This window comes from Pithys albifrons, chromosome Z (genome assembly GCF_047495875.1).
Source record: "Pithys albifrons albifrons isolate INPA30051 chromosome Z, PitAlb_v1, whole genome shotgun sequence".
Taxonomy (NCBI): domain Eukaryota; kingdom Metazoa; phylum Chordata; class Aves; order Passeriformes; family Thamnophilidae; genus Pithys; species Pithys albifrons.
In genome coordinates, this window is record NC_092497.1 from 80042313 (window position 1) to 80068375 (window position 26063).

The 26063-nt window shown below is 41.5% G+C and overlaps 1 protein-coding gene across 4 annotated transcripts in view; it reads right to left on the reverse strand.

The window, feature by feature from the left end:
* Window positions 1-26063, reverse strand: part of AOPEP (aminopeptidase O (putative)) — a 195084-nt gene that overhangs the window by 19777 nt on the left and 149244 nt on the right. For all 4 annotated transcript variants that reach the window (XM_071579980.1, XM_071579979.1, XM_071579982.1 and 1 more), the window contains one exon: window positions 12012-12128. In XM_071579980.1, the coding sequence (XP_071436081.1) occupies window positions 12012-12128 (117 nt within the window). The remainder of the gene's footprint in view (window positions 1-12011; window positions 12129-26063) is intronic.

Sequence of the window (26063 nt, forward strand, 5' to 3'; positions counted from 1 at the left end):
CACTTCCACCTGCAAATAAAACATGCATCTTTCCCGCAGCTGGTGTGGAGGTTCTTTCCTACATAAGCATAGAGAAGCCTGTGAACCACAAAACATACTGCTTCAGAAAGCTGAAGCAGAGCAGGGTGGCATGCCTGCTGCTCTCCATGATCAGAAGGGCATAGCGACCAAAGGACAGCACTTCAGGACAAGATTCATTCTTGGCAGCAAGGCAGATGCTGAGAGCTGAGAAGTTGTTTGGGGAAGACAAATGCCCTTTTTTTCACCACCTCAGGTTCACAAACAGGGAGTTCCCAGTTACAGACCAGACACTCTTCTCCCTGTATGGGCCCCATCTGTAATCAATGACAGCTGTGTTGGTAGAAGAAACATTTTTTCCAAAAGAAGTCAGAAAAGGCAAGAGACTAAGAAACCATGTTTAATCCCTTTTCAAAACTGGCATAGGCCATGTCTCTTTTCTGATGTCAAAGCTCACACTGTGACTAAGTGGCTTGGTTGGGATGTCTAGTTTGCTAATCTTAGTGCTCTTCAACTCTGTCCCTCCTTGCCCTGTCTAACAGGAGATGGATACACAACAGGATCTTTTCTCCTGCTTTTGTTATTTTACAGCAGATCAACAAAGTGATGATAGGGCAATGACCTACAGAACACTTACAGGAGAAGAGGGCCACCAGCACCAAGGTAGTGCAGCAACTTCAACAGTGCTGTCTGGGAGAGCACTTTTCTTTGATGCCTGAAGGCTTTTCTCAACACATGCCTATTTGCACTTCCACCATCTTCATGCTGGGAAGAGCAGCTCCTGTATCATAGTGCATGTGAGGTAAGGATATGTTTCACACAGTACGTAACCTCACTTAATTTGAAAAAAGTTTTAAAAATAAGCCTTTATTAATATCAAAAATAGACTACTTATACTGGAACCAAATGCTTCCCCCTTCTCCCCTGCCTTTTCAGCGTTGCCCACTCAGGATGCTGTATCAGTGCTGTTCAGAACTTGCAGCAAGATGAAGATGGCAGAAAAGATGTTATCACCTGCCTTTTCAACAATTTCACTGGAGATGAGTGCTGAGCTTTGCTTCACTGTGGTGCTACTGGCTCTTGGGAGCAGGGCTGCCTTCTGGCTAGTGGCAGAAGAAATGCTTGTGCCAACTCACAAACCTCTCTGCACTGGAAGAAGGGCTGGCATCCCAGCAGGACTCTGCACCAGAGCAGGCTGGGTCCCAGTCCTGCTGCTTCCAGCACTAGCCCTATGCATGCACCCAAACCCTATAGCACCTCCTGCCTTCTTTGTCCCCACTGGAGGGCTGATGGGGTGCTCTTGGGGCTTCACTCTCAACTGCTCTCCATCCTCACTTATCCCTTCTGCCAGCTGTGAAGCACAGGCTGAGGGTGATTGAGGACGGGGTGCTGAGGTGGCCAGGAATTATGAACCTCAGAGGGAGGGAAAGGAAGAGCAGGTCCCAGCCTTAGGTACAACCAATGTCACAGAAGCACTGCAGGGACAAGTCTCATACCTTCAGGAAGGTAAGCCTGGCTTTGACATATGTATGCATCCCAACTGACACTTCAACCAAAATGCATCACCACAACTGCCTCCCCATCTCATATACAACCCATCCACATTCCCTCTGACACCCTAGTGAAACACAATGCCTAGAATTTGATAGAACCACAGAATAGTTTGGGTTGGAAGAGACCCTGAAGATCATTTAGTATCAGCCCTCCCACCATGGGCAGGGATACCTTTCACCAGACCAGGTTGCTTAGAGCTCCATCCAACCTGGCCTTGAACACTTCCAGGGATGGGATATTCACAACTTCTCTGAGCAACCTGTTCTAGTGTCTCACCACCCTCACAGTAAAGAATTTCTTCCTAACACCTAATTTAAATCTACCTTCTTTCAGTTTGAAACAATTACCCCTTGTCCTATTCTAACAATATCTCCGGAATCAGCAGAAATTTTTTTTGTATCAACATAGCAAGTGATTCAGTTACTTTCCATAACGGCTGTCTCTCCAGGCTGTCTCTGGACAGAGTCTGCTTACAATTTTTACCATACAGTGTCTACATATGTGTTTCAATACAAGTTATTTATATATGCACATAAAAGTATGCTGGGCTTATAAAACCATACATTATAGTGGGAAAGAGCACATAAACACATACATCAGATGCAGAAATCGAACTCTGAAGAGTCTGAGATCAAGCACACAAATGCTCTGTTACCAATTATTATTAAATTATAACTCCTATTCAGCAAAAGGAAAGGCTGCTGTAAGTCCTAAGGCAACAGTACACTATCTCCTTTCCTTACGCCACTCTCTCCATTCTTCTACTTCTATCTTCTCCCTCCTGTAATTAGAGGCAGAAAAAGTGTCTTCCTTTTATCTTTGGTTTCCCACAGTGACTGTGGTCAAAACATTTGTTATTTCCAGGCAACATTACTGTCATAGACAGAATCTGGAGCTCCATATGAAAATAAGACTCACATTCCAAGCAATGAACAAGGTGGTTGCCTGGTTTTTCCACAGCTTAGGTCACAGCCAGACTACTCAGCCCATGGTCACATCCTTCTATTTTCACATAGTTTAAAACCTGGTTTCCAATTTTCAAAACAATTAAACACAAGATTCTGACTTCAAAGACCTTTCACTATCACACACACACAACTCCTTCTCCAAACCCCAGAAAACATCAGTCAGAAATGCATTTATTTTATTAACTAAGAAGAAATATATTCATTCCTGTAATCAGAACATCTAGATTTTACTCCATTTTTCACATTTTTAAGTCATCTTCTCCTCTTCTTTTATCCCTGCTGCAGAATACAGTGCTTAGGACGATGTTTGTACCATGTGGAACACAACAAAATTCCTCGCCAGGACAGTGCAAATTCAAATGGCACTGAGTTGAAAGAAGGCAGCACTCTTCCATGCACAAGCTATTAAGTCAGTGACTCAGTGGTGGAACAAGATCTGTGTGGCCAAGGTAATGATGTCAGATCCAGCTATGGTTAGCAGTTTTGAATTGTCCTGTTTCTTGAACTATTTAGACCTCACAGGGCCTAGCAGATTTTTTCCAATTCTGTGGTCCTATTCAAGTATAAGCTGCATCTGCAGCCAGCCTTTAATCAGGAATGAGAAGGACTAGACAAACTATTTGGATGAAGTCTCAAAATAAGTTTATTTTAAATAAAATATTTTCAGATTTTTTTTCAGAATCAAAAATTAAAACAAAACCAACCAAACCTTCCCCTGACCCTCAAACTCCAACTGTACTGCTGAGAGCTAGGGGATTTTGACTGTGTTTTAAAAAACCACACCCTCTTTGACATCGTGACCACTATACCAGTAGCATCATATATATGCAAACATATGCACATATATGCAAAATTTCATGACAAGGCCAGGTAGTTTGTACTACAGTGCTGGGTTTATGCTGCCCTACACAGAATATTGTATAAAATTTTATATAAAGCAGTTGCATTCAATTCAGAACACCTTTGGGACAGAGTTCAGAAACAGAGGACTCCACCACTTCTTCTTCTGGATGGACAACTGGACACAGAATTATCTCCAATCCCTTCTTCAACGGATTCCATGGATGAGCAGCAAAAAAAGGCCAAACCAACTGTCTCGGTTTGAGGGGAAAAACCAAAATGTTTTACCCACAAGCAGGGGAGGGGCCTCCTCCACAATAATCACACCACTCTTTATCAAATTTAAGAAAAGGAATTTTAATACAAGAAGGATAACTGCTATATATATATATATATATATATATGTAAACAGACTAGTGCAACCCACTTCCCCAACACCATAAGAGAAAAAAAAAACAACAACAAAACCCAGCAGGTTTTCCTCCGGGAGAAAAGGTTATACTTAAGTGTCCTTGTCACAGCTCGGCTGGCTGCAGAGTGAGTTTCAGTCCCTCTCCAGCGAAACAGACGAGCAGTGAGCTTTCAGATGGACTCAGTCTCTTCCCCCTGTGTTCCCCGTCCAAGAAGCAGAAAGGTACGAGCAACCAGCAGCAAATCCAAGGCAGGCAGCAGCAGCAGCACGGCAGGAAAAGGTGGTCCGAAGTAGGCAGCGGCAAGACAGCCAGGGAAAAAACCCCAGCAGTAACCAGCAGGGCAGCCTGCCTCCTTGGAGTCCCCACTCCCCCCTTCCGCCGAGCCAAGACTGAGGAGAATATCCAAAAAAAAAAACCAAAAGAGACAAACCTGCCCCCACCCCAGCGATCACAGTTAACTGCTTCTTTTGTTAACCGCTGGCCTGGGCAGTTAAGTGGCAGGGGAGAGAATTTACATAATAATCCCAAACTACAACACCAACCCAAATACATACTTGGTTCCCTCTTACCATCAGCTTCCCTGCCCTCCAAGTCTCACTAAATTTATGGGCTGCTAGATAAAAAGGAAATGAAGTCCAAAACTGATTAGAAAATAAGGGGTGCTAAGTGAACATCACCAGTAATGGCAACAGTCGGGGTGACAAAAACTCCTGCTAATGTCACCCAGCAACAAGTAAGATTACTTGGAACAAACATGTTGCTGTAGGTTCCTGGAGGGATGCAGGACCAGGAGTGCTGACTGGTGCAAAGCTATTTCCAGTGCTCTGTAAATCTCGTGCTCTGATTGTGCCCTTCAGCTAATGCTGATGGAGGGATTTTTTGTTCTTCTCCAGTGCCTGGAAAAGCCCCCCTACTTTAAATGTAGCAACAAAACTAACCCAAATTGCAGCTACTTGAGATTATCCTTTGGTCACTTTTACAAAATTCATCCCAATACATCCATTCAGTCACAATGGGCACATAAGCCAAAGTGAATCTAATGGGATGACTCCCACTGCTGTTACTGGAAGCGTTTTCACCTCATCTTATTCCAAGTTTCTTAGCCTCACACAGAATTTTGGACCTCATCTTTGGGAAGTAAGTGACACATTCCTAGAAGCCATCCTTTTCAAAGCTCTTTTCATTGGGCAAAAGATCCAACTCCTGTAAATGCACACTTGTGAAAAGCTATCTTAACCAGTATCAATACCAATACCTTCTGTGCCCAAGAGCCTGCAATTTGCACTTAGATGCAACATGAAGAAGAACATGAAACATAGTGAAGACTCTAAACTTTACAAGATCATGGAGGATCTTTTGCAAGGGGCTGCTGCTTCAGTCAATACATTTATCATAGGTGGGGTTGTCTACAGTACCCTGAAATAAGACCCTTTACTAGTGAAACTGGGAAAGACTTTCTATGACAGAGTTACATTCCTTGCTAGGATTTGCCAGGGAAAATATGAAGAGAAGGGCTGAGAAAAAAACTGCATGTCAACTGATGCTCTGCTTTGTGAAAATTTGCATTTCTTCTCACTTCCTTCTATCCCATTTAATGAAACTACCACCTCAGTAGTGACTGGGTATCCAAGACTCAAATATGATTTATTCCTGAAACAAACCTGGCATACAGACTGAATCACCTACAGAGCCTCTTCTAGTTTCCCAGTTCCTAATAGTGAAGTGCTAATTGCAATTCAATTGCAAATACAACCTTACCTATCTCTAGTGGCACAATAATGCTCTGAATAAAACATTTGGACAGGAAAAGGCAGCTGAAATTTATTTTGTGTTCCTGGTAAATTTTCACAGCAGCTTTGTAAGTCATGCAAAACGTACTGAATAAGGCATTTCCTCCTTACCCGAGTTGAAATGGAGTAATAAACTGTATGTTTAAATATGAAGTAAGTACAAGAAACTATTTTTACTTTTGCAGAAACAAAACCAAATTACTGAATTCAACAAAGTAATGTCCTTTACAATGGTCATCAGCTCAAGCTGATACCTTTTACATGTACGGAATTGGTGTTTCATATCAACAATGACATTGTGGATTTACCTGTTTGATTGTAATGTCTCTATCTGAAATTTGCCTACCTGTTGCTCCACATTCCGGTCAAGAAGGACTGTGGAGGTATTTGCAACACATTACTAACCTCACTCAAAAGCTGGAGACTGCTCCTGACCCCTTGCCCCAAGGGAGGACTGCCCCAGTGGCTGTGCTGAAAGGCAAGATCCCCAAGTATCCAGTGCAAGTGTGAACTGAACTTTCCCGAGCAGTTCCCTTTTCCCACCCAGTTTAACAGTGTAGTCTACAGAGCTCTGTTCCATAAGAATGCCTTCAAACAATGCCCAGCCACTACCAGCAGGGCAGCTGAATTATGCAGTTTGAGAATGAGCTCAGCTCAACGCAGTCACCATCACATGGGAAGCAACAAGAATTCATTTATATTTCCACGCCTGCCAGCTTTTCACAGGCTAGGAAAGACCAATGAATCAAAGTTATTTAGTCCTAACACAATTCTCAGCACTTCTAGGATGCCAAGCACCTTATATGGTTTGTATTAGCATGACTGGATTTCTGTCAGTGAAATAAGATGCCACCACTTTATAGCCTTGATCTCACAGGCAGAACTCATGCACAATGAAGTAGTTGTGTTAGAATGGCTTTATGCCACCCACATGACTGATGATATTATGATCTTAACTCATTTTACTCACATTTACTAGCCTCTCTTCTCTCCCCAGAATATACCACATTACGATCCTGAACACAGGGAAAGCATTATGTAAGTGAAGAACACTTCAGTCAACTTGCTGAGACAAGGAAAACCAACAAAGCAACTTTCCATATGCTCTACAGGCAAGACATTTTACTAAAAAAAGCAATACCTACAGCAGGAAAGAAAGGAAAGCTAACTCTACAGTGAAAAATCTGAGGAAATACACCATAAAGCTTTCTGCTTCATCCACATTCTGGACTTTTTACCAGGTCTTAGAACATTCAGTGATAAGTAAAACACACTGGCAGAATTACTGCCAAGTCTTAAATAGGACTGAAACTGCCACACCCACTGTTTTTCTCCTGTGGCCTATGTGACCTTCTCCCTCTCCACTTTTTCACTATTCTGCATGCTACTCAGTCATCCTGTAGTCTTGTGTGCACACATTACAGGCCTCTCTCTGACCAAAAGAAGAATGGAAATAATGGAAACAATGACCGGGCTCTTCTAGTTAGCAGTTCACAGAATGTTATTCAGATCTTGCAGTGCTGTATTTTGTAGCTAACTCACTCCATTTTATTTTAAGTTCTCAACAGTCTATGTTCAAATATGATAAGCTTGCATAATCGCATCAGAAGAGGTGTCATCAAAGTCAGGCAGATTTAAAATAATACTAGCAACCCCAAACTTTCCAGTTCTTCACATTCTGCTACGTGCTGGATATTGAATAAATTATATAGTTGCATAGAACACCCACCCTGGAAAGAAACAAAAGAAAAACAATCCGAGACACACCTTCAGTTCTGTTATCCTACTGTGCTGTGTGATGGCAACTGTAGCTGCTGTTTTATAACGTACACCATTTCTCCTCAGACAGCTGAACTTCCAGCTGGACTTTGTCATGTTCAAATTGCAGCCAGCTTCTATAATGCCTCTCTTGGATGCAGGATGTGGTACGTCATGGAGATGAAGCTTGTCTATGGGCTATTTTGTTATGTAGTGGGAAGCAGCATAGCAAGCAAGTAGGGAACAGGAAGAGAAAACTGAGGACAATCATTCTTCCATGTAATTGCCTCCCACTTGTGTGACAAAGTCTGAGCCACCATGGATTCCAGGCACAGACTGAAGATGGAAAAATGGCTTTAAACTTTGAAAGCTCCATTGCTTTCAAAACACTGTTCAAAGATATCTTGGATAAGCTCAATTCAAGTAATTCGTATCAGTGAATTTAATCTCTGCAAAACAAACTTGTTTTGCTCCTTCTCAGACATTTCACGGTTTGAAGCATAAATGGAAAACGAAATCATGATTTGTTATAGAATTGGACTGCAAAAAAGAGGAGTGAGTCAAATTCTGCAGTTTGGTAGATGCCCTACAAGCCTCTCTTGGAATCCAACACTAAGGGCAGATCAGTCTGAAATGTGATTAAATCATCAGCACTTCTGGCTTTTGTGGCTCAAAGTTATGCACTATGAATCAAAAATGTGTTACTTAACTTATTCTTTTTTTTGTTGTTAGCTGAAGCATTTAAATCAGTGTCTGCCTTAGAAGGGAGAAGCTACCTATCTTCTCTGAGCCTACGTATCTGCAGTGAGACCTAATTTGAGAGAAGACAGGAACTACACCGAGTTGCTGAGAAGACTCCAGGGAGGACAGTTTGAGCACTCCTTGAAGAGCTACCAACCTTTGACGTTCCAGGCAAAGGCTAATTCACACCTCTCTCCTCTTCTGACTGTTATGAAGGAACTGAAACAAGTCAGACAACTGGCTGCAAACCCTCCTCTCCTTTCTGAAGCAAGACTTGCCCTTATGTTGTTCTCTCTGGATGCACACGTGGTAACCAGTGGTCAGGAGTACCAAACAGACCTGTTAGCAACGTTCCCTGACTGAGGACAGACCCAGATGTCACTGTGGCCAAGGGCAGATGCCATCAGGTGTGTCATACTTTACAACAACAAGCATACGCTATTTTAAAGTCAAAATAAAGACATTTCAGCAATACAGAGAGAAAAGCTTTAAGAAATATGAGCCAGGACTTCCCATGCTGCACTTGTGCAGCACAGAAGGACCCCTAGAAATAAGCTGCCAACTCCCAAGTGGGCAGATAAAATTTTAAGTACAAATTTTAAGACCAAAATTTGTTTAAATTACAAAAATACACTCCTTTGTGTACGGCTCTCATATACTACTGGCCATATCATTACCAATCCCTACCAGAAGATTAATGTGAATTTAAACATTAATTTTTAAAAATAAAGAAACAAGTTTATTTCTTAACTTTCTTTTTATGGATGCAGCACAGTTGACAACCTCACTTAGAAAAATCCTGGAATAAATCATCTGATAGTTACAGTTTTCTTAATTTTTATTGGCCTGTCTGCAATTGTTTTAATGGTTTTATTTTTAATGATCCATTTCTGATGTGTAGTTACTGAGAACTTTTGAGCTCTAGTGACACAACAGGATCACTGTAAGAGATTTGTGCCTTAACAAATTAAATTTAGTAAGAACTGCGGTTCTTTGTCCCTGGATCATGATAACAAGAAATCCCCTAAGCACATACTTGAGAATGAGGCACACACAGTCCTTTCCTCAGGTATATAGAATCATAGAATCATAGAATCGATTGGGTTGGAAAAGACCTCCAAGATCATCGAGTCCAACCCTTGGTCCAACTCCAGTCCATTTACCAGATCATGGCACCCAGCGCCACGTCCAATCTGTGTTTAAAAATCTCCAGGGATGGGGAATCCACCCCCTCTCTGGGCAGCCCATTCCAATGCCTGATTACTCTCTCTGCAAAGAATTTTTTTCTGATCTCCAACTTAAATTTCCCCTGGCAGAGCTTGAGCCCATCGTGCCCCCTTGTCCTATTGCTGAGTGCCTGAGAGAAGAGACCAGCCCCCACCTGGCCAGAACTTCCCTTCAGGTAGTTACAGACAGTGATGAGGTCACCTCTGAGCCTCCTCTTCTCCAGGCTAAACACCCCCAGCTCCCTCAGCCTCTCCCCATAGGGCTTGTGCTCCAGTCCCTTCACCAGCCTTGTTGCTCTTCTCTGGACCCGCTCCAGCACCTCAATATCCTTTCTGAACTGAGGGGCCCAGAACTGAACACAACACTCAAGGTGTGGCCTCACCAACGCAGAGTACAGGGGAAGGGTCACTGCCCTGGTCCTGCTGGCCACGCTATTTTTGATACAGGCCAGGATCCCATTGGCCTTCTTGGCCACCTGGACACACTGTTGGCTCATGTTGAGCTTCCTGTCAATTAGTACTCCAAGGTCCCTCTGCCTGGCTGCTCTCCAGCCACTCTGTGCCCAGCCTGGAGCGCTGCAGGGGGTTGTTGTGGCCAAAGGGCAGGACCTGCACTTGGCCTTGTTGAACTTCATCCCATTGGAATCAGCCCATCTCTCAAGTCTATCCAGATCACTCTGCAGAGCCCTCCTGCCTTCCAGCAGGTCGACACTCCCTCCCAACTTGGTGTCATCAGCAAATTTGCTGATGATGGACTCAATCCCCTCATCTAAATCATCAATAAAGATGTTAAACAGGACTGGACCCAACACAGACCCCTGGGGAACACCACTGGTGACTGGCCACCAGCTGGATGCAGCTCCATTCACCAGCACTCTCTGGGCCCGACCCTCCAGCCAGCTGTTAATCCAGGAGAGGGTACACTTGTCCAAGCCATGGGCTACCAGCTTTTCCAGGAGTATATTATGGGAGACAGTGTCAAAGGCCTTGCTGAAGTCCAGATAGACACATCCGCAGCCTTCCCCTCATATGAGGCCATGGGAGCTAATACTTCCTTTAAATGATAGTGTCTGCTGCTAAAATGCTAATGGTAATGTTATCTCAGTTGTACTTCTAAGTAAGTTGTCTGCTAAGCCCTTGGTTTCACTTTGTAAAATAAAATGGAGATTACATTCATTTCATAGAGGCCACAGTTTGTGGGTTGGTTTGAGTATTTTTAAAGAAAAAATTCTGTCAGTTTGCTTGTGTACTTTCACATGACACTGGAGAAGTCATGTAAAAGTACATGACAAGGAGAAAAGAAAGCATGAAAGTGGAGAGACAGGAAAATCCTGAGGACCTGAAGCTTCTGGCCTGGTGCTTACAACTCGCAGGCATGAAGCAGTAACACCACAGTTACTATTTTGATCTATCTCCCTATTAATTCCTCTTCCCACAATAGAACCACTGACATTTCACTGGTATTCAGATGTGACTAAAATATATTCAAATAACCATAAATAGAAATGTTGGTTCAAGCACTAATTAAAACCAAATCTGGCATTTGGAAAGCCTTATCAACAAAAAAGTAAAAAGGTGCAGTAAACAGCAGCAATTGAAATGTTGCTTTTTTTTTTTTCCTGAGAAAAAGACAGACCTCTCCTCTATAGATCTTTTAAGTTTGGATTTCCAAATGTTTACAAGCATCCACTCAGCAACTTCAGTGTAAGAGTAACAGGACAGGTTTTGGTTTCTCCTTCAATTCTAATTACTGCCATAAAGTTCCAGTGATAACAGGGTAAGTCATACACTCCAACTTTCTGCAGCCTTCACAGTAGTTTTTAATTAAACAAGAGTAAAGTTTACCTTGTTCCCTCATTGCACATTAGTTTAATCACATGCTTCTTCATAACTAACTGCTGTTTTTACATATACATCTACACATCCTTTATTTTCAAGACTGACTCCACTTTCTTACCTCTCTTCTGCACACTATCTAGTTGAAGCAAAGACTCATTGCAAGGGAAGGGTACTTGCAGCTACAGTGTTCCTGCCCTAATTGTCAGAACTCTCCCAGCTTGAGAAAACCATAGGAGTTGAGAAAATAGCCAGCTCTGTACATGGTACTGAATATTTACTGGTTTGCCCCACAAAGATATGAAGCACTTTGGAGCAGGGCTGCTAACCTTGACAGTATTTTTAAAGTAGTGTTTTCCTCACGGACTGTTAGTGTCACTGGCACTTACTAGAGGTAGCTGTAAAGAACTGACTCCTTCAACTCATGCCCAAAGCCAGAGCACACCACAGTCTCTCTGGAAAGTTAAATTTTCTAAATCCCGAGTGAGACTTTGGAGCACACAAAGAGGAACAGTGTGAGCTGACAATGGGGAAGAATAATTTTAGAACATAACACATTTGGAGACAGTATCATAATGAAAACAACCTGGGCTGTACTACACAGTCAGCATGACATAGTGAAAAATTTAACACTTGAGCAAATGTGCTGCGTGAGGTACAGCTGTTTGGACATCTAGGCTGCACTGTCCTCTACTGCCGAGTCATTAAAGCATGTGAAGATGCAGCAATACTGGAGTTAAGACCATCCAATTTCAGATTTAGACACAGAGGAAAAGAACTTAAGTGAGCCTGATTCCTAGTGGTACACTCTCACTCCTAGTCAACAACACAGTGGTGTGTGTGAGGGAGGATTTTCTAAAGACTTACCTCAGCATCTTGCTCTCGGAGCTGGTATGTTCTCTCCAAGCACTGCAGTATTCTAGGACACAACGTCTTCTCCTCCAAGAGAGACTCCAGAAGTAAAACCAGCTGGTCAGGGAGAAGCTAAGAGAAAAATAAATGCCATGTGTGAATGAAGATCTCTACTGACTGAGCAATTAAATGGAAACAAGCCAAAGAAGACAGGATTGTGATAATCTGTGTACTTCCAGCATGTGCTTGATATACAAGATGGACTTCTAGCTGGCTTCTGAAAAACCTCAGGGTTTCTGTGTTCCAAAAGACTGTGCTGGGGCACAAGCAAGAATTATTTTTTCATGGCTTTCATTACTGTAGTTAGGTCAGATTGAAAACATGCTAATCTTATTGAAACATAATCATAGCTTAATAAGTAAGATTTTATGGTATGTATAAACTAAGTAATTTGGGGGCTTTTTGGGCTTGAAAGAAATCAAATGAGACTAATTTACAGTGCATAATCTCAGGAATTAACTAAGCATATGAAGGCATAATTTTTAGTGGGGCATTTTTATCTGATATATAAGCATTTCAGTAATACATTCACAGTGAGCAAAGAAACACAGAACAAATAACTGACCCAAAAAACAAGTGTTGTAATAACGTATTTTGAGGCACATTTCAGTGCAATGAGTTGCAAGCCATCCATCATTACATGGTAAAGATGCATGAATGTTGTTTGTGGCACACATAGCATAGTACCTATCCGTACACACACACACACATACACACACACACATATATATTTTTTTTCAATAGTTGCCTGACTCCAGAATCTACCATTTTCAACTCAAATCTAAAAGCACAAGAAGTCTGTTGCAGCAAGTGCTTAAGTGCTCTGTTTAATAGGCTTATTGGATGAGCAAATAAATAATTCAAACAGAGCTCAGAGTGAAATTACACAGTTGCCAGGAAATATCTACTGGAAATTCAGGTTTCAAGGTGGTCAGTCAGAAGTTTGTTATATGCCCCCAAACCTTCCCAATTATTTATCATTGCAGGGCACCAAGAGAGGAAGGGGAAAGGGAGGAAGAATGTCAGTTAAAGTTTTTGCATAGACAAAGAAACCAACTCTGTTCACTTCTAATGTTCTCAAGACAGACTCATGAAAAAAGACACGCTGCTACTTTGACACCACTTCCAGCTTTTACCACATTTGGCAATTTTCTGGTCCCACCCTGTTGCCTGCCCATGTCCTCTCCACTGCACCAATGTGCTAAGCAGGGATGAATCTGGATATAGGAAATGCCACATGCCACAACACATGCCACAGCCAGGGCTGTTCTGTGGACTGGACAAATCTGGATCCCTGTCTCTGGCAGCATGTCCAAGATATCAAGGATCTTCTGGTAAGTCTTAATCTCTAAAGTATCGCCATTAACAATGAACCTAGTAATGTGACATTTTCTTTCCTTTTACTAATACAATTTAACATCAGTATCTAAATCAGAATAAAGAGAAAAAGAAATCTGTAGTATTTTAATGCTTTAGTTGCCTTGCATTTTGATTTCCTGCCATTTTTTATTCTTACAGTTAGTTGTATTCTTGAAGGCTAAAAAAACCTCTTACCGGAACATTTTCTAAGTGGTACCCAAGCCTGCCAAGAAAATTATGTTGTTAAAAATTATCAGACATTTAAAAATATTGAACATTTCAATTTCAGGACAACTACTAAATTGATACCTTGAATATTTATTACATAGTCCAACAACAGCTGCCTGGGGGTTGGTGAGACATGCTAAAAAACAAAACAGGGAAAGCTTCTGGGAAGTGGGTCTCCTTGGAAACTACCTGAAATGTTGCAGAATGCCACATATGAAAAGGAAACTTTGGATTTAGAAAGCTTTCCCTGCCAACTACAAAAACAGCAGAACAGTATTTAATTTGTACTAACTGTAGAACAGCTGCTTGAATACATAGGTACAGAACAGCTGAGGGTTATTATTTTATAATATATCTCCAGTATAACAGATATACAGATTGAGCCACAGGAAGATACTGTTTAAGGTAACATTACAGGATCTCACTGAAGCCAACAAGAGCAGCAGGAGAGCAGCAGGGTTGCCCTTAATTTACCTCTGAAAAAAACCCCAAACAACAAAACCAAACAAAGGAAAAACCCCATCAAAACCAAGGGAAGCCTGCCTGAGTTCAGGAAGTGTTTGGACAATGCTTACAGGTTGTGATACTTGGGGTGTCCTGTGCAGGAGCACGAGTTGGACTCAGCATCTTCTATGATTCTTTAATTCTATGAATATGAGACCATGGCTTCTGCTATTTACCCACATTCCAGCTGTCCAAGATGACACTTCACAAACCAGTTTCCAGCTCATGGATTAACTGCAGTCCAAGGCAGGAGCTAATAAACACCAGAGCAGAGAGGTTGGGCGCACCAGCAGAGGAACACTGACAGACTTCTCACCACAGTGGCACTAGTGGGCGCAGCTATTACATTTTGTTCTCTGAAGTGTTTCTAACACAAATAAAAGGAGAGACATTCTCTTCTATGCTTTACCCCTTCCTTTCACTAAAAGAGATTCCGCCAAAGAGAAAAACTTATCTTAAGCAAAGACACAGAATGCCTGGTCAAAGTTTCATGACAGAGACTGCTACAAAATTCATCCAGGGGTGCAGAAATCTTCGTTTCCTCAAACAAAGCAATGTGAATATCATTATATCCAAGGCAGCCTTTTAATGACTATGAATAAGCTTCAAAAAATTGCACTCGATTTTTCTGCCAAAAACCTCACTCTCATTAGTTTTTGTTTTCCTCACCACCATTTTATTTGTCCTGCTCACCTGTTACTTCTTTCACACCAGGAGAGCTGTTTGGGGTACATGCTGTCAATTTTCCATTTGTTTGACATGCTTAACAGAAAGTGGCCCTTGCTTTTAAGTGCTACCAAAACATAAATGTTATAGAGAACAGAAAGTAAATTTCTTTGCAAGTATTGTGAAGCCATTTTCCTGTATAACAACTCTTATTCTGTGAATGCATATTGAAAAACCTAACACACATAGACAAAGCACACAACACAGCTACAGCAAGTTACAGCAGGATAAACTTCACTGTATCAATGTGTGTCTCCATGTCCAAAACATCCAGAAAACAACCATGACACCCTAAACACAAAATGTCAGCACTCCTCTTCAAGATTTAAAAAATCCCCACATTCTGAACTGTATTGGAAAGTTCTCAACCGAAATGTTCAAATATACGTGATTATTGAAGCAGATCACTCAGGAAATGTGATGAGGATCAAGAAATAGTTTTCATTATGTCAGTGATTGCTGCAACAGGATCTATTTATATTGCAAAGTAGACAGTTCCTGTCCTAGCCTATGTCTGCCAATGGAAATTGTACTACTTTTCCCAGGGCTTCCCCTCCCCTCCCCCGGTAGCCAGTACTGACATTATCATGAGGAAATAAATTAATATGCTGTGATCAAGCACAGCAGAGGTGTTCCATTATGTCTCAAGTAATTAAACATTATCGCCACTATAAAGCTGTATCCCACCATGGTATACATTATCTTGCCCTTAAGACTGCAAAACCTCTCCTGCAACTCTTCACCCTTTAGAAAGAGTTTACTTTTCCCTGGCACTAAACAGTCATTTCTTCTTTGCTTCCCCTAAGTTACTTGATGTGGTGGTTCTAAAGTTTGAATAATGCCACTGTTACCCTTAAAACAAACTGCAAATTATACAATTAATATCAGGGAACATCAAAACTAGGTCTGCATTTGAAAAAAGCAAGATGAAAGAATTAAAGAAAATACAACCACATATTAAAGAAAATACAACCTAGTATAACTATTACAGATGCAGCTTACTGGGGCTGAGAGTCACAGCATACAGTATCAGCACACAGGATGCTTAAGCTGTTATATTGTGTTACAAGAGTATCTCAATACATTAATAGGTTTGAAAGGGTTTCTACAAATAATCTTTGAAAACTTCCCCTCCAAAACTCTGAGTTTTCCAAGTACAACCCCTAACCTGTAAATACCACAAAGAAAGCAAATCTTTCCTCTTCAAAGATTTGGTATAGCAGATACAGAGGTCACTGACTTCACATCCCAAATGACCTCCCACATGAAGGAGAGCATTTGTCAATTTCTACATTAACAAATGTAACAAATGCCAGATTCACCCTTTATACTAGAAAAAAAATGCCACTGAAACATTTGACTACTGACCTTTCACAGCCACGAAATGTGACACAGATGTATCTATTTGAGTATCCACAGCACCAGCACTTGCACTGCACCCCTCAGTCAGGACACAAATCACTAAAGTTGTACAGCTGGTATGTTGAACGTCTCATTTGCTCTTGCCTGCACTTGAATGAAGTCATTGAAAGCCTCCTTGGAGGGGAAATCTGCCTCAGACTAATGCAGCAACTGATTGACAGTGGCGTGATTTCTATTATGACTCCATTATCACACTGGGATCTGTGCCCAAATGAGCATACTTCCTCTCTGATGCCATTTCCTTTTATCCTGGCTCAAGTCTAAAAGTGGATCAATGGGAGTAATATATATGATGTCACTTCAATTTACGGCCACCGCCTTTCCCTTTCGCAGGCACAGATAGATCGATTCTTCCCAAAAATGGTTAAGAAATGCACAGGCAGATTCTCCTCCGAGAAAAGGGTTCTCTGCTATATTTGTCTGTGTAACCACAGCAAGGAACTATTTACACGAGCAAAAAAACAGGGGGGAAAGTTAAAGAAAAAAAATCGCTATGGTGCACTGGAAAATGCTGGCTGAAATACAAGAAAAACAAGGCCCACCACTGAATTAAATTTAACCTTTGAAATTTATATAGAAACATTTGAAGTTTCTAAGGGACAATATGTTTATCCTGTATTTCTTTGGAGAAAGGTAGTCTTGTGTCCCACCCCAAAAAAGATTAAATCTATTTTCCTTCACATTTTTATAAAATTTTCCAAAGTCAAACCTAATTCCTTCCCACTCCTCTCTTATGAAAGAAAGGGGAAAACCCCACTCCACAGTTCAAGGGTTCTCAACAAACAGAATTTAGTCATAGAATAGTTTAGTTTGGAAAAGATCTCTCAGATCATGGAGTCCAACTGCTGACCCTGTACTGCCATTTCACCTCTGAACTGTGTCCCTAAGCACCAAGTCTACTCATCTTTTAAATACCTCCAGGGATGGTGACTCAATCACTTCCCTGTGCATCCTTTTCTCAAAGACTGCAGATAAAAAGCAATGCTACTAGTCCATGAGACAGGATTTATAGGTCCAGGCCATGTCTGCACCTATATTCCAAACCAGTCAAAAAAATCCCTGAGTGAATCTCACGTTGTCAACTCTCCCCACAGACAACTTGCCTTGAAGGGTCATTTCTGCAGGATGTAACTACATTCAAAAACTCCTGCAAAACAAATCCCCCATTCCTCAAATTGTCCAGAAAACTGTTAGCTTAAAAATTCAGGAAAACACTATTTACTCAACATTTTTAAACAGACTTTGCCATTGTTTACCTCAGATGCTGATACCAGTCTCTTCTTTTAAATAAGAAGGCACTTCCTGCCCCACACCCCACTGCACCCGGGGGCTAACATGTACTTAGAATCATAGAATCATAGAATGGATTGGGTTGGAAAAGACCTCCAAGATCATCGAGTCCAACCCTTGGTCCAACTCCAGTCTCTTTACCAGATCATGGCACCCAGCACCACGTCCAATCTGTGTTTAAAAATCTCTAGGGATGGTGAATCCACCACCTCTCTGGGCAGCCCATTCCAATGCCTGATTACTCTCTCTGGAAAGAATTTTTTTCTGATATCCAACTTAAATTTCCCCTGGCAGAGCTTGAGCCCATCGTGCCCCCTTGTCCTATTGCTGAGTGCCTGGGAAGAGACCAACCCACACCTGGTTGGAACTTCCCTTCAGGTAGTTCTAGACAGTGATGAGGTCACCTCTGAGCCTCCTCTTCTCCAGGCTAAACAACCCCAGCTCCCTCAGCCTCTCCCCATAGGGCTTGTGCTCCAGTCCCTTCACCAGCCTTGTTGCTCTTCTCTGGACCCGCTCCAGCACCTCAATATCCTTTCTGAACTGAGGGGCCCAGAACTGAACACAACACTCAAGGTGTGGCCTCACCAATGCAGAGTACAGGGGAAGGGTCACTGCCCTGGGCCTGCTGGTCACGCTATTTTTGATACAGGCCAGGATCCCATTGGCCTTCTTGTCCACCTGGGCACACTGTTGGCTCATGTTGAGCTTCCTGTCAATTAGTACCCCAAGGTCCCTTTCTCCCTGGCTGCTCTCCAGCCACTCTGTGCCCAGCCTGGAGCGCTGCAGGGGGTTGTTGTGGCCAAAGTGCAGGACCCGGCACTTATATCAAGTAACACACGAATTCAGTAAAAACATTCACATTAACAGCTGTAAACTAGCATAGTGCAATACACTACTGAAGAGAGTTTAACACTGAAAGGACTAGTCTGCAGATTGATTAATATGCAGAAAAATAATCTGCAGTTGACATGAAAATGCTTTGAACCAGTTTGCAAAATAAAACCCAACTTTGCCAGAGGCTGACAGAATTTCAGAAGTGCCTAGTCTGTTTAACTTTATTTGGGTCCATTTGTTTATGACTGTCCTCTTGCTGAAAAAATCAGCTTCCCTCCAAATGTTTATCAAAGATAACTAGTCCTCACCACATTTAAAAGCAAAATCAGTATATTAGTCTGTAGCACATTCTCATCTACTTATGAACTACATGTGTATGATCTCACTGTGTGCAGTTTTTCTCACTGCTGCTCAGATGGCTCTGTCTGTGCCCAGTAACTCATTTTTCAACATCCATCTCAAAAACAAAAAAACAAGAACTGTACCGGGTAATTACCATGAAAAAAAAATCCAAGGAAGTCTACTTGAAAAAGCATTATTTCAAAAAGTAATGACTGCAGCAAGTTCATCAGCATGTCATTTGTGTTACACTTCGAAATACTTTTTTCTGGGACATTTATGTCTGGTGTGACTTGCTTCATACAAGTAGAACATAAAAATGACACTGAGATCAATTTATTTAATAAACTACTGCACTGGCATTTTATTCCCAGTTACTTTATAACATAAAAATTAAGGTTATCTAATTGATAACCTGTCAGAAATAATTTTAAGGCCACTGCCTACTGAAATAGAAAGGTTGGAAGTGTTCTGGCCACACATATGAAAATATTGCTGGATGAAGGACACAAAATCCCTGTTTTACATTCTGTGTCTGGCAGTCTGGTTACACATGACCAGTAAAGCTTTTAAAAGGCCAGCCAGTGCTGCCAGTCTATAAACTGAATTTTTTTTTCATAAGCTACACTACATAGTATTTTCCCATAATTTACTTAATGGAGAGAAGATCAACCTAGGAAGAAATTCAACATCTACAGTCTAATATAAATGAAATGGAGTGTCAAAAATTATTAAACTGTTATGATCTAACATACTGCTGAGCCACAAAATGAAAAACAGGTGGCTTCCACTACAGGTTCAGTCAGGTTATATACAGTGCTTTCTCTCAACCTTAGTTTTTTCAAAGAAACGTTTCACCAGAACTTTACCCTCAAGCATAATAATTACCTTTTAAGCATAATACGCTACACATTCTCCATTCCATGCAGAGTATCATCCCTGCCACTTACCACCATGCTTCCAGCTTGTGCTGTTTCTGCTTTCAGATTAAATGGCCACATTAAGGAGAAAGTGGACATAAGAAGCTGGATTTCCACATCTGAAGTCATATGATACAGGACCATTACTTAGACACACTGGGAACAGCATTGCTGTGACACAAACTGAAGTTGAAGCTGGCAACAAGATCTTCAGTCACCTCTTCACTCAGTCTCAGGAGTCCCTAGCAGTGGAGAGGTGATCAGAATATCAGCCCTGTGGTTAGTGCTCTCTGGCTGTATGAAAGAACTGGCACTAAAGGTTACCTTTTTTCTCATCAAACAGCACAACCGACAGAGGCACTTCAGTTCAGCAAACTGTCCATCTAACTATAAAGAGGGAAGCCAAGAAGACCTCTGGTTTTACTTTCCAGACTCTTGGACTGCTACATATTAAAGGATTCATACAGAAGACTTGCTAACAAGCAATTGGTGGAAAGATTTCATACCCACATTTTAGCTGACATGTAAGTATTTCCCCTCTAATTTTTCCACCAAAAACACTGATAGGTCTTAACTTCTCCAAATCAAGTGCTGATGTTGATCAGTGGCAGTATAATCCACCTCACCTTGAAGGACCATTATCTAGATCCTCTGAAAACCAAAAGGCCACCAAATGTCCTCTGAGACTTTAAAAGAAAGTTGCAGACTGCAGCAAACACTGAAAACCGTACAGCTGAAGAACCCTAATCACTGAATAATAGCCACAACCAGCAGTGGGAGCACCCTCAGGCCTCAGATTTATTTTTCTGACTGTAATACTAGAAGCAGAAATGATGGACAAAAACCTGAGGGCCAAATAACATTACTGCCTTTTTCTAAGCTTTGATAAATTGTAAGTTACTGGCCACTTAACCTCATCACCCAGTACTGAAAATGAAAAGCCCTATATCTGGAAACTAGCCCAGGCAGTTAAGCTACCTCTTCAGTACCAAATATTCTTGCAATAGAACTCAGCAAGGCTTAGCTTGAAGAAGTATAACCTTTCTACTTGAGAATTTGGCATACAGTTGACAGTGTCTGGAACAGAAATTTGTTCTGCCTACACCTACCAGTGCAGGACCTCGTTAATGACCAGACTTCAGGTAGGATTATGATCTTCAAGGATGACAGGCATTCACTATGGGTTTCCTAACTCTCTTACAGTGTGGTCAGGTCTTAGGGAGATCAAACACGTTCATGAGAACATGTTCCTTTGTGGTAACTCAAATACAAAGGTACCTTCTCTGCCCCAAACATGTGGCATCATTCATAGAAAGAATCCCAAGAAGGAGAGAGAAAATAACTTTTCTTTCTCCTCAAAACTTTCACCAGCCTGGTGGCTACTGAAGAAGTCAATTCTACTTTGCTCATGACTGCAGGATACAACGCCACTTCAAAAGGGAGTGCTGTCTGCACTTCATAAGGCTTCCTACAGGAAGGGAATAAAGCCTAGACAGGAACCTGCACTTCCATCTCTTACCTGTTTACTACTGGAATCCACAAGAATCAGTTCTCTTTTCTACCCTTTTGATTTCAGAAAAATAGTTGATGAGGCCTTTCATGTTTAATTTTGCCACTTTTCTTTTAACATTTGTAGATCAACTGCATTTCCAGGCCCTAGATAGCCTATTTTCTTCTGACCTAAAATCTGGCTCTGGTGCACTGTGTGTCTAACACAGCCTGTGCATACTCAGAACAATTTTTCCAACACACCACAGCCATCTGATCCCTTTTTTAGGGCAGTTTTGTTCTTTGCTGGTTGTTTCTTTGTTTGGGTTAGACTTTTTTTATTTATTAAGAATGCAACTAACCAGACTGAGTGGGCTCCAGTTCCAGAAATACACACATGCCTCTAAGCACAGACAACCATGCAACAGATACCTAAGAATAGGTGCTGCCAGGAACCTAGGACAGCAATATGTAGAGTTTGCAGTCATGAATCAGTCCCTAGTGACCAAAGATGCAGAGATATCCATCCACCACTATCAGCTTCCAGAACTCTTTTTTAATTAAGACTAAAACTATCCAGATGTCTGAGAGAACTCTCTCATTGTGGCTGAATGTCATCCAGTTCCACAGCTACTATCACTTCTCAGCCCAGTTACCTCAGCATCCCAAAATGAAGCCTTTGGCACTTCAGAAGATAACTGGCACCAAACACTGCACCATGACTCCAGCAACACAGGTTACATTACATCTGTCATACTGGTTTTCAAGTTCTTACACTGGTTCCCACCACAATCCCCATGAAACCAACCACTGAAGCCTACACTGATGCACACTGAGGCAGCCACACTAGCCCAGCTGGTTAGAGCATGGTGCTAACAATGCTCAGGTCACGGGTCTGACCCCTGTAGAGGCCATTCACTCAAGAGCTGGGCTCCTTGATCCACGTGGGTCCCTTCCAATTCAGAATACTCTGACTGCTGACTGAGGATCGCAGGTGACAGCCAAGCCTCTCCCTCTATTCCACAATTCTCCACTCAAACCATACTGACTTCTTGAAAGAGAGTCTGAATTTTTCAACAGGTCGATCTAAAACTTGCACTGTCAGCTAAGGACTGGTCACATGCATCACCACCTCCCACTCCAGATTCAGACTAATTTTCTCAGATTTGCCTGTTCTAGTACAAAGGCACAGCAACATGTACTTCACTGCACACAGCTCTCTCCAGAGGCAGAAGATGACACCATCAACAACACAACATGTTTGTCTGTTGCTTAACACATTTGTGAAAGCTACACAAATCCTACAGTGATGAGCGTGACATGGAACAGAACAGGTGTGTCCCATTAGTATTTATTCCTGATTTTAAAAATATAAACTTTTGATCTTGTTGCAAAATATAATTAACACTGAAAAGAAATAAAATAAAGCACTTAAAATATCTGAGAAAAAGTGGATGACTGTTGCACAATACATGCAGCTGGCGGCCGGTCACCAGTGGTGTTCCCCAGGGGTCTGTGTTGGGTCCAGTCCTGTTTAACATCTTTACTGACGATTTAGATGAGGGGATTGAGTCCATCATCAGCAAATTTGCTGATGACACCAAGTTGGGAGGGAGTGTCGACCTGCTGGAAGGCAGGAGGGCTCTGCAGAGAGATCTGGATAGACTTGAGAGATGGGCTGATTCCAATGGGATGAAGTTCAACAAGGCCAAGTGCCGGGTCCTGCACTTTGGCCACAAGAACCCCCTGCAGCGCTCCAGGCTGGGCACAGAGTGGCTGGAGAGCAGACAGGCAGAGGGACCTGGGGGTACTAATTGACAGGAAGCTCAACATGAGCCAACAGTGTGCCCAGGTGGCCAAGAAGGCCAATGGGATCCTGGCCTGGATCCAAACTAGCGTAGCCAGCAGGACCAGGGAAGAGATCCTTCCCCTGTACTCTGCGTTGGTGAGGCCACACCTTGAGTGTTGTGTTCAGTTCTGGGCCCCTCAGTTCAGAAAGGATATTGAGGGGCTGGAGCGGGTCCAGAGAAGAGCAACAAGGCTGGTGAAGGGACTGGAGCACAAGTCCTATGGGGAGAGGCTGAGGGAGCTGGGGGTGTTTAGCCTGGAGAAGAGGAGGCTCAGAGGTGACCTCAGCACTGTCTAGAACTACCTGAAGGGAAGTTCTGGCCAGGTGGGGGCTGGTCTCTTCTCCCAGGCACTCAGCAATAGGACAAGGGGGCACAGGCTTAAGCTCTGCCAGGGGAAATTTAAGTTGGATATCAGAAAAAAATTCTTTCCAGAGAGAGTAATCAGGCATTGGAATGGGCTGCCCAGAGAGGTGGTGGATTCACCATCCCTAGAGATTTTTAAACACAGATTGGACGTGACGCTGGGTGCCATGATCTGGTAAATGGACTGGAGTTGGACCAAGGGTTGGACTTGATGATCTTGGAGGTCTTTTCCAACCCAATCGATTCTATGATTCTGTGATTCTATAATACCCTTATTATGCCCAGTGCTATTTAAACATATGCTATCATTATCAGCAAGGATGTATCTGCCAGATTTTCTTTTTCAAAATCCGTATTTCTCCTATACCAGAGCATTAGAACTAACTATAAATATAATCCAATCTCAAACTCCCTGGACATTATATTTTCCAAACTGAAATTTGACTTACGGATTTTTTAGCTTGAAGGAGTAAAAGAAATTGGCTTGAGATAGGATTTGCACATCACTAACATGTGCAGGACTAGGGCTTCTAAAGAAAAGAAAAGGCAAACTAATTCCTAAAAGTTAGTTGAAATGCTTCTGCTTTCAGAAGTAATTACCCGATAAAACGAGTTTAAAATGTGATAAAAGTGCTATGTTCTGCCATGTTCCTTAGAGACTGTCAAGGATGAATGTGTGAAATATTAAAAGGGATCAGGAGTTATTTTATCATGTGTACTGATCAGTGCTTCTACATACATAGACACAGCATTAATAATTACTTTTACATCCAGATAATGGATTTGTTTCCTGACTCATAACTACAGCTTTGTGTGGGAAACTCTATTCAATTTAAAAGAATTACATCAAAGCACTAGGCTCTGAAGAGCTCTCTTGAAAAGCCCCAAATTAGTACTTTGTTGTGTATATAGAAATGTGTGCTGCTTTTATGACAATGTAAGTGACAGAAACAGAAAAAATATTTCAGAGATACTAAGCAACTGCTAAGTTGGTGAAGGAGTAAGAATAAAAATAAGACATTTAAGGCATAAATTCACTCTCACATTTAGGCTTAAACTAGAGGCTTTAAATATATCAATATATATAATTAATATATGCAACATATTACGCTCATTTTTAGTTTTGGTATATGCACATAAGCATACAAAAAATGCTCACATAATAACTCACTGGTTTTTTTTTGCCTATCTTTGAACAGTATTGCTGAAGTTTTGGGGTTTTGGTTGTTTGCATTCTGGGGGGTTGGCTGCTTTGTTGGCTTTTACGTATCTGTAAGGAAGATTCAATGAGGTGCTTAAAACACCTTATTTCATACCCTCCCTGCATGACGTTTATGCACCACATTCCAGAGTACCTGGAACTATTTAATATATTTATATAAAATGTAGGTACCTGCAACTTGATCTCCAGAAACAGGCACAAAGACAAGTTTTCATACTGAAATGGAAGAGTATTCTCCATTTCCAAACAGAGATTTTCTACCATGTTTCCCATTAATAATTTATTGCAACCTTCATTTTTAAAGATACTTGAGCATTTCCAGTGCTTTACAAATGACCAAGGAAGCAATGGGAAAGGCAGTTGCTGCAGAAAAGTAAATCCTTAGCCAAAACCCACACTCAGAAGTTGTTTATTTTTATTCTATAAACATGCAGATAAAATATTCAATTTACTGTCATTCATTTCCATCTAACACATGTAAAACAAAGAGCACTCCATATTCTGACCTGGGCATTTTTGGATTCCACTCCAGATATTTCATGCCCTGCTTAAGTTGGACCCTTGTATATGGACCTGGGGGAACCAGTATGGGCCACAGCAGGATGTCATGGTAAGCAGCATTTGAGAAAATCACTGTTACTCATAGAAAGGAAGCCTATTCCCACAAAAGAGTGTTTGCTTATTTATTTCCACAGCTGCATGTTACCTAACTTCTCCCTCTTCAGAAAAGGAGGGGGAGGAAAAAATATTGATATCCAAGAAAGATACGTGGAGAATTTGCTGACCTATGGCCTCATTCATTCTCCTTATGGAAGGAGAGCTCCAACTAACTTCAAGGGAGTATTTTCTCAAGTAAGGAGAACAAGACCGTCACTTAATTACTGAATTTACATTTAAATGCGACAACAATCAAGCAGATAATGCCAGGGAACAGTGGTCTGACTATGCATCAGTAGAGCATTATTTATAATATGAGTGGCTGGATTACCACAAAGTGCAGTTACTGGAAGTCAGCTTCAGCAAGAGTTGTGCACAGTGACATTCACAGGAAAATTTTAAACACTGCAATTCCACAACTAATTTAAGACATGTCTTGGTAACAATCATTTAAAGCTAATTTAAGGTAAGTAATGAATGCTTTTGAATACTGAAATACAACCCATTCCACTGTACAAGCAAAATATCTGCTTAGTATGGATCTTGTTCTTGAGAAGCAAAGACAAGCAGCTGCTCTATCAGCTCTTTTCATTTAGCAAGATCATTCTCTAGAAGTGTCATTTCAGATATGTGCATGCTGCTAAATGCAGGTATGTGGCTAAAACAGACCTTCAGTTTCCATTATAAACTGCAGTTCTCAGGTGTTTATAACTTAAGTATAAAATTTTCCCAGCAAGAAACTTGGCACTAAGGTTCTCAGTCTATAAGAGATTTAAAAAATATTACTCTCATTATTTTTCCAAAT